The 13288-nt window shown below is 42.9% G+C and overlaps 2 protein-coding genes across 3 annotated transcripts; one reads left to right on the top strand and one right to left on the bottom strand.

Moving 5' to 3' along the window:
- Nucleotides 1–1948: 1948 nt before the first annotated feature.
- On the top strand, nucleotides 1949–8217 carry tox4a (TOX high mobility group box family member 4 a). Of its 2 annotated transcripts, none has more exons than XM_085804987.1 (9): nucleotides 1949–2434; nucleotides 2526–2591; nucleotides 2702–3001; nucleotides 3105–3350; nucleotides 3443–3781; nucleotides 4309–4389; nucleotides 4482–5198; nucleotides 6449–6585; nucleotides 7130–8217. In XM_085804987.1, the coding sequence occupies exons 1-9, from the start codon at nucleotides 2330–2332 to the stop codon at nucleotides 7185–7187; spliced, it is 2049 nt and encodes a 682-aa protein (XP_085661113.1). In that variant the 5' UTR covers nucleotides 1949–2329; the 3' UTR covers nucleotides 7188–8217. The 2 variants fall into 2 exon arrangements, with proteins under 2 accessions (XP_085661113.1, XP_085661114.1); XM_085804988.1 differs by having other exon boundaries at nucleotides 2049–2434; nucleotides 2705–3001.
- On the bottom strand, nucleotides 7201–13182 carry LOC146971031 (nuclear factor 7, ovary-like). The gene is made up of 8 exons (XM_085804989.1): nucleotides 13040–13182; nucleotides 12625–12922; nucleotides 11664–11981; nucleotides 10952–11044; nucleotides 10788–10860; nucleotides 10621–10710; nucleotides 10130–10186; nucleotides 7201–9428 (listed from the first exon to the last, which is right to left on the bottom strand). The coding sequence occupies exons 2-8, from the start codon at nucleotides 12880–12882 to the stop codon at nucleotides 8887–8889; spliced, it is 1431 nt and encodes a 476-aa protein (XP_085661115.1). The 5' UTR covers nucleotides 12883–12922; nucleotides 13040–13182; the 3' UTR covers nucleotides 7201–8886.
- Between the last annotated feature and the right edge of the window lie 106 nt (nucleotides 13183–13288).

Here is a 13288-nt window from a genome sequence, read left to right on the forward strand (position 1 = left end):
AGTAGATGGTCAAATGTAGGAGCCACAAGTGCTCCTGTTCAAAATGATCTATAAATTATTAATGGCAGTAGTCTTCTAATGCCCAGCATTGGAGACTTGTTGTGAACATCATGCTCAGTGCTTAATGGTACTCGACAGGAACAGTTATTTAGAATCAGGTTGGAGATCCTGCTGTACGTACTTAGCCACTTTTCCACTCAGTATTTCATTACCTTATTTTTGTAAAATTATCTTTCTGAATGATAGTAAGACATGTTCACTGGATGATTATACTATATTCAAAACTAAATGAATATCTGTTGCTGTACTTTATTTTTTGACAGTGCATATGATGGGAACCCATTGTGTATAAAAAAAAAAACTAAATATAAAGTGTGAAAAATGATAAGCCCGCGCAGCAAGCAGCTCAGAATATGTAGTGCACCACTATATCAACAAATAACAGTAACATGGCGAGATACATGGGCCATGATACAGCAAGACATTATCCTGGAAATAATCCCAGAATTCACTTGTAGACTCAACAAAAGCCTCAATGTGAAGTTGTGCAAGTGAGTAACCCCTGAGGACGGAGGTAAGAGACTGATTTGTCATAATGCCATCCTATTAAGATACACTTCATTAATTTGACAAATCATCCATTCAGAGACCAACATATGGACAGATGCTTTTCACAGGCTGAGTGACTTTGCTCTTGATGTTTATTAATTAGTCCATATTGGAATGACATAATATTCAGCTCTGAAGAGTGATTAAGCCCAGTCTGATCCGTGCCAGCTGTTAACAGGCTGTAGCTGAGATGAATGAAGCGCTGATGGATGGTGGGTGTCCTGACGTGAAAATGAAAAACAAAGCAAAGCTCAGAAGATGGAGGAACATTAAATCCTGAGGCAGTTTGAAATATTAAACCAGTACCTGCATACACGAGGCAACAATACAGTGGGTGACACACACACCTGCTGCTGTACGATGACAGATGGCTTGAGGTGTTTCATAAAACTGAGCCCCAGGGTCTTTCACTTTAATAAAAGATATGACCTTAAATTATATATAGCAGCCTGGCAGCTTTGTATATATGTATTATTTAATTTCTTTATACTGGTAGTATTAGGAGAATGCAGTAGAGATGAAGGAGATGGGTTAAAGGTCAGAGGGAGCAGCCTGCAAACACCACGACAAACTGAAAATCTAGTTTGAATTGACCTTGAGTCATTCAAACATCGAAAAGCATTTTACAACCAGAAACTGGTGCATGATAATAATAATAATATCGCAACTCATTCATGTCAAATTAATTCCAGTAGGCAGTTATTACCTGAGGGCAAGACCAGAGAAAATTGTGTTAAGTTCAATTGTATGAGATTAGATGTTGTCCCATCAGTGTTAAAATGCCAGGATCAGGGTGTGTGATGATGCAACCACCCTGATCCTGACTGAAGAGTTATCACATTATATCATTATTAGCCTACATGTTGTTACATAATGCACTGTAATTACAGCCTCATCTCAGTTCACCTCTATCTGGGAGAGTGAAGGCCGTTGATTGGTTTCCTGACCGCTTGCAGTAGGAGGTACTGCTGCTTTCAATGACTTCTGTTTGCTCGGCGTAGAAGATACGAGAAGTTTTTTTTTCCTTTTTGTTTTTTTCAAAACTTGTTAGAACAATAAAGTAGATATTCTGGTGGCTGCTGTTTCATTTTCTCTATAAATGACATTAAAATCATCACAAGTTGGATATTTAACGTTTTAATTGCCCAAACCAAAAGCCAATCGAACAAAAATCTCTTAAAGACTAGTTTTAGCCTCATAGTCTAGAAAATGTCCACACTATTGTTTCTTGAACGTCTTATTTTAACATCACACAGCAAAAAGTTTACACATTGACCAAGTGTTTGGTGGTCCACAGTGTTTCGAACAATAACAGCGTCGTCACCGACGGCCCCTGAACGCAGCACGAGCCATTGTGGTTGGTTGAGAGGTGGTGCTAGCTTCACCGCAGCTTATGAATGAGTTTGATGCTGGGCCTCCAATAAACACCGAGGGGAGTTGTAGATTTTTAGCCACATTTATCATTATTTAGCTGTTGTTGCCCCCTTGTCCTGGACCCCCCCTCGGACTTTACAGCGAAACTAGCTCAGCCTCATGTCTCCGACCTTAACATCAGGCTAACCGACTGTAATGAGCTAGCCGGCTAACTCCTAGCATCTTTAGTTAATGTAGAGATATCTGACCTAAATGGGTTGTAAATCAAGAATTTACAACATTTCCCGTTTACAACAAAGTATACGACGTATGTTATAGTCTGTTGAGGGTAAACCTTTCACAAAAAATGGACCTTAATTTCTACTCTGACTTGTCGGATGGTTGCGCTCAAAATGTTGATTCGGAGTTTTTGGACTCTCAGGCATACGGTGGATACTCTGAGGAAAACAAGGTAACCTGCGGTCCGGTTTATTATTTAATCTGTTTGCTGAGAATACTGAGGGTGTTATAGTTGTCCGTTAGATGCTAACAGTGTGTTTCAGTTTCCAGAGGGCAGCGACAGTTACCTCACCATCAGTGGAGCGGGCCACCCGTTTCTGTCCGCTGAGGTGAGGGCGTTCATTGAGCAACATGGCAGAGCAGTGGTAATGTGTTAATGCATCCTCCTGTCTGGTGTTTACACGTGTTTCTGTTGTTCTCTCTGTCTCTAAACATACAGCAGACGTTTCACACTCCAAGTCTCGGGGATGAAGTTTTTGAGATCCCTCCCATCTCCCTCGACCCAGACCCGGCTCTGGGCATCAGTGATGCGGTGTCCCACTTTGAGTTGACAGACGGCTCAGACGGCACCGGGGGGCCTCCCGGTTCCCGGAGCCTCGTCAGTAACCTGGTGGTGGAGGCCAATGACCCGTCCTTTGCTTCCACCTTTGTGAACTCTGGGTCCCAGGGCCTGGAGCAGCTGAACCTGGGGGCCATGGGCCAGGCTGGAGGGGGGGCCCTGCTCAGCTCGTCTGCCCTGGTGAGTGCCCTGCCTGTGGGCCCTGGCATGGAGTACTGTTGGGTGTATTTAGATGTTCGTTTCTGAGTGTTTGCAATGTTTTGTTTTTCTGATCACTTTGCAGGAACTAGGGAATTCCAGTGGTTCACATTTCAGCAGCTCATCTCCTATGACCATTGATGTCCAGCTTGGGGACATCGGTCACGGTCTCCTGGGCAGCAGTCAGCTCAGTACAATCAACCAGTCAGAACTGTCCCTGGGTCTCGGGGGTGGAAACATGGGGCACCATTCGGAGACGCCAGAGCAGCCGCTGTCAGCGACACCGTCTCCAGCAGGCTCCCTGCAGGACGAGGACATGGATGACTTCAAGGTGGCGATGGCTCTTGTGTTACTGTACCTTAGATTCCATGCAACGTCTCAGATCCTGCAGCTAACCTGTGTTCCCCTTCTCTCTTTACTCAGAGGAGCGTGCTGGTAGACTCCCCCATGTGTCTGTCCTCTTCCTCTGTCGTCTCCCACATGTCCTCCCACCCCGCTCTGCCGTCCGCCGTCTCCCCAGCTACGGCCAGGCGGGGCGGAGGCAAGCCAGCCACACTGGCCGCAGTGAGCGGGGCTGTGGGCGCAAAGAAAGGAAGGAAGAAGAAAGATCCAAACGAACCACAGAAGCCTGTTTCAGCCTACGCCTTGTTCTTCAGAGACACCCAGGCAGCTATTAAGGGCCAGAACCCCAACGCATCTTTTGGAGAGGTGTCTAAAATCGTGGCCTCCATGTGGGACAGCCTGGCTGAGGAACAGAAACAGGTATGAGCACACACATGCTTATAGTATATTAAGTATATTAATGTCCACCTGTGTTGGTTTTGGTGAAGAAGCACACAGACAGTTGGTGCGTACTTAGTTTATTTGCACATTATATAGCAGTGGTTCCCAACCTTTTTTGACCCCATTTTGACATCACAAATTTCTTTCTTTTTTTTAAAATCAATTTACTAGACATTTCAGGCGACCCTATTTGAATTTCAGGTGACCCAACATGGGGTCCCGAACCCAAGGTTGAAAAACACTGTTATATAGCCTACGTTACGTAAAAACAATGAAAATAGTGAAATTAAACATTGTGCAGGAGAGGTGGAAGCCAAAAAATGCTTATGAAAATACCTCCCAATAAAGCAATTTACATACAAAATGAAAGATAAAGATGGACAGATCCAGAAGTGCTACAAATCTTTGCCAAAGAAAGATTTTTTCAGTTGTTTTTTGAACAAAGCCAGTGTAGATATTGATTTTAGTGCTCACTTAAAAATATGTTCTTGTTTTGTCTTCACAAGGTGTACAAGAGGAAAACGGAAGCAGCCAAAAAGGAATATTTAAAAGCACTGGCAGCTTACAAAGCCAACCAGCTCTCACAGGTAACATCACGTTGTCCTCCGAGGACACACACTCTCCTGGTGTCTTTTGCTTACATGGATTTCCGAACTTATTTCATTTGTTTATATTCCAGCCTGCGGCTGAGGAGATGGAGATCGCCCCTTCACCACCTCCACCTGTCGTCATCCCGACTCACACGGCGCTCACCGCTGCCGCTCTCCAGGCGAACCGCCTCGCTCCCAACAGCCTGGAGGAGAACACCATCACCAACATTTGCGCCTCCAACATCATCCTGGATGTCCCAGAGATGACCACACGCTCCCGCACCGGTGCAAACAAAGTCTCCGCCCCAGCAGCAGCGGCTCCGCCAGCCCAGACCATCACCAAGATCATAATCCCAAAGCACATGCTGCAGGCGGGGGGGCAGGTGGTGACGGTGTTGCCCGGGGGGGTCCGCACCTTGCAGCCCACGCTGGTGGTGTCGGGCGCCTCCCGTCAGCCGCCCCCGCTGCAGCAGATGCAGAACGCTCCTCCGCCGCCGCGGCTGCAGCAGATGGCGCCAGCACCTCCACCGCTGCAGGCCAAGCCCCGGGAGGGAAGCACGGCGCTGGGTCTCCCCCTGTCCGTCACCGCTACGCCCCCGCCTCCGCTCCAGATAAAGATAGTACCTGCCTCCTTGCAAAGCAAAGAGGCCCTGCCAATCATTGTCCCTAATACGGCCGCTCCATCGGGGACTATGACTGCTTCTGCCCAGTCTGCACCCATGGTGTCGGTGCAGGTGATGAACTCTGCCGATGTGTCAAGCAGTCCAGACGAGGAGGACGTTACAGAGCTGCTGCACTCAGAGGAGGTAAATGTTGCTGCTGTCATTTCTTTAAGGTAGTTTTTTCCTCAGCTTCATGTGATTGACTAATTGATATAATTTGGGATATTTATTTTCTTCGAAAACTGGCTCATACTTTATCTCTAAACAGCTCCAAGCTGTTGTCATAGCAACTGACTCCCAACTTTCAGACATTATTCAGATCTGACTTTGGTTAAAGTTTTAATGGAAGTGCCAAATCTTTCCCATTTGCCGTTTCACACGTCAGAAGAAGGTACATTTTATTCCTCCTACTCAACTTCATAACAGAGCCGAATAATCTCAGAACTGTTTTAGTTCACAAGCGCTGAGTTGATTTCATATGCCATGTACCATTTCATAGTCAGGTCTGACTTGTAGTGTTTTTTTTTATTCAACATGAGCGGCCTTGAAGTGAGAACAATCCCATATCTGCAGCAAGCAAGAATGTGGGAGTATCCGCCCCCTGGCTGACAGTTGATGATTTCAGGCAGGTAGTTGTAAATTCCCACGAGTCAAAACTCAATGTCCGGGGAAAGAATGCAGATAAAGAGTTACTCCTCTACCACGGTCCAGTGCAGCACAGCTCTAACCGGAGCTCCTTCTCTCTCTGGACATATGATAGGTTACATTTTTCCAATCACAATGAAAAGACAGGCCGCAAATGCAACAGCACCAAAGTTTTCCAAATAGAGTGGAAATCACCTGCGATTGTGAAAGTGTCATTTTTTTTAAGGTTGCAATGCATACACTGGATTTAAAAAAGTCCAGTCCGGTTAGTACATTTTTTTTTTATAAGAAAAGAACATCTGTATAAAATCTGTGAAAGATTTAATGAGAAGTGGCGCTCGGTGGAAGGCTGCGGGACGAATACATGGCCAGTGAATTGAGATGAGAGACGCGCTGCGGGCACAGACGCTGTTGCCTGGATGTTTCATCAGTTTTATGGCAGAGTGGCAGAGAGAAAACCACAGCTGAAAACGCTGGGGAAGTGAAAATCACTGTTGACTTAACCCAATGCAAATTGACGCAGCTTCAGCATTTTCACAGGGGGAAAATTATACTTTCCAGATGTGTGTGATAGACTACATAGACTGCAACTGCTGTCACACTGAGTATTGAAGTGTGTGGGTGCTTATGCAGTCAGTTATGTGTGAAGTGGCAAAACATGCATGAAAAAGTCAAAGAGGGGCAAAAGATTATTTTAGTCCCACTTTTGCTTCCACTGTGTCAATATTAATGATGCTCTTCTTTCTCAGGACGAGATGGAGGTGAATGGGTCCAGTGATGTTACTAAGAGTGTGTGTGTGAGGGCGGGCTGCAACAACCCAGCGGTGGAGAGCGATGACTGGGACAAAGAGTACTGCAGCAACGAGTGTGTGGCCAATCACTGCAGGTGTGTAGAGAGGTTTCAAGCGTTCGCTGGTATAATGTATATTTCCCTTAAAGCCCCAGTGTGTAATTTATTTGGCTTTTTATTAGCAAAAATCAAATATTGCTTTCATAAATACATATTTCACTGAAGTTGAATCACACCCACATACAAATGAAAGCTTTCTTGTACCTTAGAATGAGTTGTTAGAAGTCGCACTGATGTTGCATTCAGGTGCAGTCAGGCAGACGGCCGTCGGCAAGCCAACCGGATGTCATTTTCCTCCAAACGTGGGTCAGGTAAACAATACGACATCACCATGACAACATATTGTCAGGCCTGTATTGTTTTGCCTCGTGCTGGCGGACCACTTGTTTACATAGACGCTTGTTTATCCTGTTACATGCAGCGTCTGTTGTCTGTCTGACTTCTGCCCGATTTCACGTGAATGCAACATCAAGAATACGCTCCAATATGCAACCGCACCGCTAGATGGGGGGAATTCCTACATATTATACCTTTAAACACTCAAGAATGTTTTATAAAATTGGTATTTTGTGTTTTTCAGAGATGTGTTCATGGCGTGGTGCTCCATCAGGGGTCAGAACATGGGGACGGTGAAGTAAAGAGCAGCTACTACCAGGCTCACCAACAGGAAGTTTATTTTTCATCAAGAGCCACTGTTTCAAAACAAACAAACAAAAAAGGACAGATGCAGAACTGATGCAGCCCTGAAATGTCAACAGCATTTTGCTGCAGGTTCCTACGTGTTGTAAATCTCTCTGTTTTCTATATGTACTGTAGCTTTCACAGTTACTGTTTATGGTCAAAGACGAACAAGTAGTATTGCTAAACTGGAGCAGAAGTTAAGAGTCAAGACGTTCTACGCTGGTATTTTTGTACTTTTAATGACAGACATGTCTGTGTATTATTATCTTTGAGGACGTACACAGCTTTTAGTCAGGCATCACAGGACTTTATGGCAGCTAGAGAAAGGATCAGCACAATGAAGTGTAAAAGATGTTCAAGATAATGGGATTCACTAAAGTTTTTTTTTTTTTTGAGGCCAGCCAGGTCAGTTTATAATTAACTGGAAATTGTATCGTGTTTTTGACAATGGCTACAACAGGTAAGAGTAGAGACAGTCTTGTGATGGAATCACACCAACTTGTCAGCATGTGACCCAAAAACATAAATATGCCTGGTAGGCTTTGCTACATTGTTACAGTAGTACTCAGTATTCATGGGTTGTTAAAATCAGCCTTCATTTTGATCTTAACTACACACCTGTAAAGTTTTCTAAGTGCATCAGTTGCTGTCGTGCTGGCAAAGACATTTTTACAACAGTTTTAAGAGATGAGTGAACAGTGCTTACTATTTCCAAATCCAAGTCTGAAGTCTTTTGATGTTTAATCGAGAGGAGAGAAACCAGAAGGATTTAAAAGAGAAAAAAACTGACACAACTGAGAATGCCTTGGTTTGAAGACAGAAGACAGTTTGTACCACCGTATACCTTGTTTTTGTACTGAGAATATTTGGCCGGTTCGGCTCAATAATGCCTTCATTTTTGTAAAACATTCTATTTCGATCATTGTCAGTTGTTTAAGAAAATGCTTGACTTTCATGTTTTCTTAATAAATGAGAAAAAGAGCTCAATCTAGTGGCTTTTTGTTTTTTGCCATGTCCCTTAAAGGAAGAACTTAAACCGACTACTTTATCTCTAAAGACCAGAGGAGAGAAGTTGGAGTACTCCTCACACTGAGCTTACTCATTAAACCTCAACTGAAACACTGAGAAAACCTTCAGGGTTCAACATCATGATCACAGCGTCTTTGTTATTCTGATGGAGACAATCCTAAAGCATTGTCTACTGTCTATGTTGTTATCATAGTTACTGCAAGAATAGTTTGTTTGTTTTCCATTTTAAATTAAAAGGGGCTTTATCTTTACTGATTGTCATTCATTTAAATAGCTTCTATATTGAGATTGAAATAATTATATCATATACTATATATATATATATATATATAGATATAGAGAGAGAGAGAGAGAATAAGCTATTTTGTTTCAGTGCAGTCATAGCTCCGTATTGATTTCCCACTTTGTATAAAAAATACTCTATATTGCACAGTTAAATTAATGCACATCCTACAATCAAAGGAAAAAACACTTGATTAACATACAAATCATAAAAGACTTTGCAATATAAAAATATACCTGAGGCAAATGTTCCATTTCATGGCTGTGACTTAGTTTGGTCTCTTCTCTTAGACTGACTTAAGGCAGTCTGGGTGCAGTAGTTGTATCAGGAGTTTCTAGGATTATTCAGGAAGCGCTGAGAGACAGAATGGAGGCTCTGCTGGGCGGATCCACACGGTACAGCCCCAAACCCAGACACACTGGCTGAGTCAGCTTGGCCTTGAACTCGTGCAGCTTGGTGACGGTGGACTCCTTCACAGCGCTGAATGTGATGTTGCCCTTCTCAAAGTGAACCATCACTGCTATCCGGCTGCTCTGCAGGGTCCCAGGGAGGATCGTTTTTCCTCCATCATGATAAGCAAACAGCTTGCCTTTGCTGTTGTGTGTTAGGCTCCACGAGTTGTCGTTGTTTCCGAAGGCGCTGCTGTGTTTGCTCTTGCGTTGGATGTCCTTGTAAGAGACAGCGATGTCCCAGTAGCCCTCGGCCTCCACCTCCCAGATGTGGGTGCCGGAGGAGAAGCACAGGGCGGACAGGACCTGCGGAGCTTCAGCAAAGCGCTTCTTACTGCTGGGATAACCCAGCTTGGTTTTCACTCTCTCCACCGTTTTGAAGTCAGCAGAGAATCCAAGGAACGGACTCGCGGTGTCCACGTCCAGCATGAGGATTCCTGAGACACAGACACACCAATGGGGTTCACATTAACCACTTTGATGCAACTTCAATACACAACTAGTAATTAGCATGACAATCACTTTTTTATATATAATTTAACCAATTTGCTCAGAATTTTCTGTTTTACTTGTGTTTTTGATTTGTTTTTTTGTCAGTTCAGTAATTCACAAACTCTCCCTCTCAAACCACAACAATTAATCTGTGTGCAGTATATAGTAATTAGAGTTATTTGTGTGTTGTCCTGCATATGACATGTGTCATATGTGTAACAGTGCACTCTAGTGTTCCAGTTAGTTGTGTTTAAATCATATTCAGGTTAAGAAAACTGAATATTTCAGTTCTGAGAAACCAGGATTCTGGTAGACTGGAGTTATGTGATAGATACTGATGTCAGCCAGGTGATGGTCAAACACGCTGAAAAAAAATGGGAGACTGACGATGGTGATACAAATCTTTATTGGTGCTCTCATGTTCTCTTTACTGATGATAAGTCCAGAGTTGTTCAGGTGAGAGAGTCCAGAGAGAGAGAGAGTTGATCAACTATTGGAGCAACTTTTGAGCATTTTAGAGTCTTTACTGACAGCTTCTCCATCAGGCTCATCAGTGTTTGTGGAGCACAAACACACTGCAGTTCCTTCTGTTACCTTGAACATTGTCATTCAGATGCCCTGGTTTTAACTCATCAGTCATTCGTACCTTTATCTTCAGTTTCTGGAGGAGTGCGGATCTCCGATGGACGCTCAACCAAGATTTCTGTGTAGGGATTCAAAAAATTTTAATGGAAGAATATTCATTGTAAAAAAAAAAAACAACAACAACTGAGTGATTATACTAGTTTGACCTCTTCATATGAGCATCCCTGAATATGTAAAGCATACAACAGTGCTGGTTTTCTAACCCACACGGGTTCAGGTGCATACATTTGTATATTCAATCTGATAAGCCAACAGAAATATCATTACACTATCGTTTTATTAGCATCATAATGTATTTATTCATTTATCAAATGAAGTATCTATGTAAAAGTTCTAATTTGATCCCTGTTGTTTAACACATAGTTGCTTGTTGTAAAATAGGTTTTGGGAATATTACATACACATCACATTTTATATTTTTGTCCATTTCCAACCAGTTTTATGTCTCAGTATTAATCTCATTAACTTGGTTGTTGACACTTGACCTCCTACCTGCGATCTTGGAATAGATTTGATGCAAATTGTTCTGCTGCTTGTCCAGTGCTTCTGTTAGCATCTGATTTTCCACAGAATAGTTGTAGGCTGGCGGGAAACAAGGACAGACATCACCGAGTGCACGTGCCCACGCAATCATATGACAAAGGGAATCATTCTCTTACCATAATACAGAACTATGAACCACAAACAGAGCAGCACCACGGAAACGCTGCTCAGGCCGGACGAGTTTAGTTTCTGTTAGAGGGAAAAATTTACAAGATGTGAAAAGTGCACAGATGCAAATCCCTAAAAATCACATGTTAAGGACGTAGTCAGCGTGACTCACATTGAGTTGGATGTCTTCCTTCAGTCTTTTCACAGACTTGGTGGATTCTTTCATTTGCTCCTTGAGCGTCGTGAAGCGTTGGTCCATGTACTCCTGTTGAATGCACACACAGTGTTACCTTTAACAAACGCTCACATCCAATTCTACCGTGCCATTTGTCCCTTAGTTGACTTTAAAGGGATAGTTCACCTAAAATTGAAATTTCACTCATTATCGCATTATTCGCATTTTGGGGCTTCAATACAAGACGGACATTACATATGAGCAGCATGGAGGTATTTGGATGTTTTTTGGTGTGTCTTTTTGTTACGAAGACAGTTGGTATCCATTTGCAACCGTTATTATGGACATGCACTGCTACGCCGAGACCCTCTGTAACTCAGAGAAGCCACGGAGCACTCTGAAACTTCTCCCAGTACAGCCCTTAGTCCACATGAGGGTGAGTAGATAATGAGTGAAATTTCAATTTTGGGTGAACTATCCCTTTAAGTTAAAAACATTTCTTAAAGTCTGCATGATAAAGAAACAATCAATGAAGCGGTGTGAATGAGGGTCAGACTGTCAAAGACCAGAAAATCCAGTTTCTCCACAGTGACGTCAACAACACAACTTCCCCGCAGTGCTTTTACAAGAAACTGTTGCCACTACCACTTTCTTTTTTTGTAAATGATAAGACGTCTCCTGGATAGTTAGTTATATTATTCAAACTCACGGTTAACTGTCTCCGTAGGACAGTGGAGGCTTCACTTTCATGGTTCTGTTGCTTCTTCTCCAGGGCACACAGGTTGCAAAGGTAGCGCCTGGATGAGTTGCAGTAGTACCTCAGCACCTCGTCGTCATGCTGAGGGCATTTCCTCTCCTGGAGGTCACCCAGAGGCCGGACCAGCGGGTGTCCCGTGAAGACCGGCAGCTCCTGGTGGTCCTTAACGTGCTCTTTGCACATCGACACCTCACACTTCAGACACGTCTTTATGGCCAAGATTTTTTTGTCTGGGCAGCAGTCACAGTACACATTTTTTGTCTGGTCCTCCTGGTTAAAAACATCCAATGTGGAGATATTTAGATACATCAAAATACATTTTTTAAAAAACAGCTCTGGAAAAAAAAAAAAAAAAAGAGACCACTTAAAAGCATCTCTACATGTATGACAGTCATTCTTTTCTTTTCTTTTTTAAATACCAACACAAACACAACTCATTCTACTTAATGAGACACTGATGAGGTCATCACCTGAACCACATCTGGTTTTATATAAAAACCACTGCTGGGATTAAACATTGACATTATCCCACAAAAACTGATTTATAAACTCTTCCTGAGTTAAAATATTCTTGCTGTGTTTAGGAATAAATATGAACATGTTTTCTTTGTATTATTATTATTCAAGACTTGATATTTTTGTTATTTAGACTAGTTTAGTCATATTCAGCCAATAAAAGCTCTAAATGACAATATTTTTATTTCAATTTTGGGAGAAATGTTGTCGGTAGCTGATAGAATAAAACTAATTTAATTTTTAAATGTAATTTTACTCAAACACATACCTATAAATAGTAAAATCAGAGAAACTGATCATTCTGGGAGTGGTCTCTTAAATTTTTTCCAGAGCTGTATATATTTTAATTATAATGTTAGCACTGATTGTGGGTGATAATGTGAAGAAAGGCAGGTACCTTCCTCTTCCTGGTCTCCCTGAAGTTTTCTGCGATGTTAGCCAGATTGTAGCTCTTCTGGACCTGAATGACCTGTCCAAAAAAAGACCTGCAGTCGGGGCATCGGAAGGGAAGGTCTGAGGTGTGATCCCTCATGTTCTCCAGACACTTCATACACATGCTGTGACCACAGGGCAGCTGCCGGGGATCTTTGAAGATGTCCCTGCACACTGTGCACGTTAACATCTCCTCCAGTTCGGTTTTATCTGCGTCTTCCATTCTTGATCTCTTTCTTTCCCTCGCAGAGAGCAGGTGAGGACTGTAACAGCAGAGAAGAGAGGGGTAACTGAGCTGCTGTTTTTTATAAACACGTCATATTGTTATCAATAACTCATTAGGCTCAACACAAGATCGTGGATACAAAAATAAACCCTACCGTTAAGGTTAAAGCTGAGCTCAGGCCTCGGTGCTGTTCGTCTCCTGTCTGCAGTAAACACATTTCTAAAAGTGAAAGCACCGCTGAGTTGAAGTTGGTACTTCCTGGTGGGCGGGGCCTGACAGGAAGAGGCGACCACGAGCCTGCAGAGATGAGATAAAAGTTTAAAGTTGAATACAGGATTACATCATCGAAATACTGATATGGGCTCATAAAATACGCAACATTTTTGAATCCTTATTTTATCAT

The sequence above is a fragment of the Trachurus japonicus genome, chromosome 17 (genome assembly GCF_045865225.1).
Source record: "Trachurus japonicus isolate A0001 chromosome 17, Traja_1.0".
In the NCBI taxonomy this organism is placed as follows: Eukaryota; Metazoa; Chordata; class Actinopteri; order Carangiformes; family Carangidae; genus Trachurus; species Trachurus japonicus.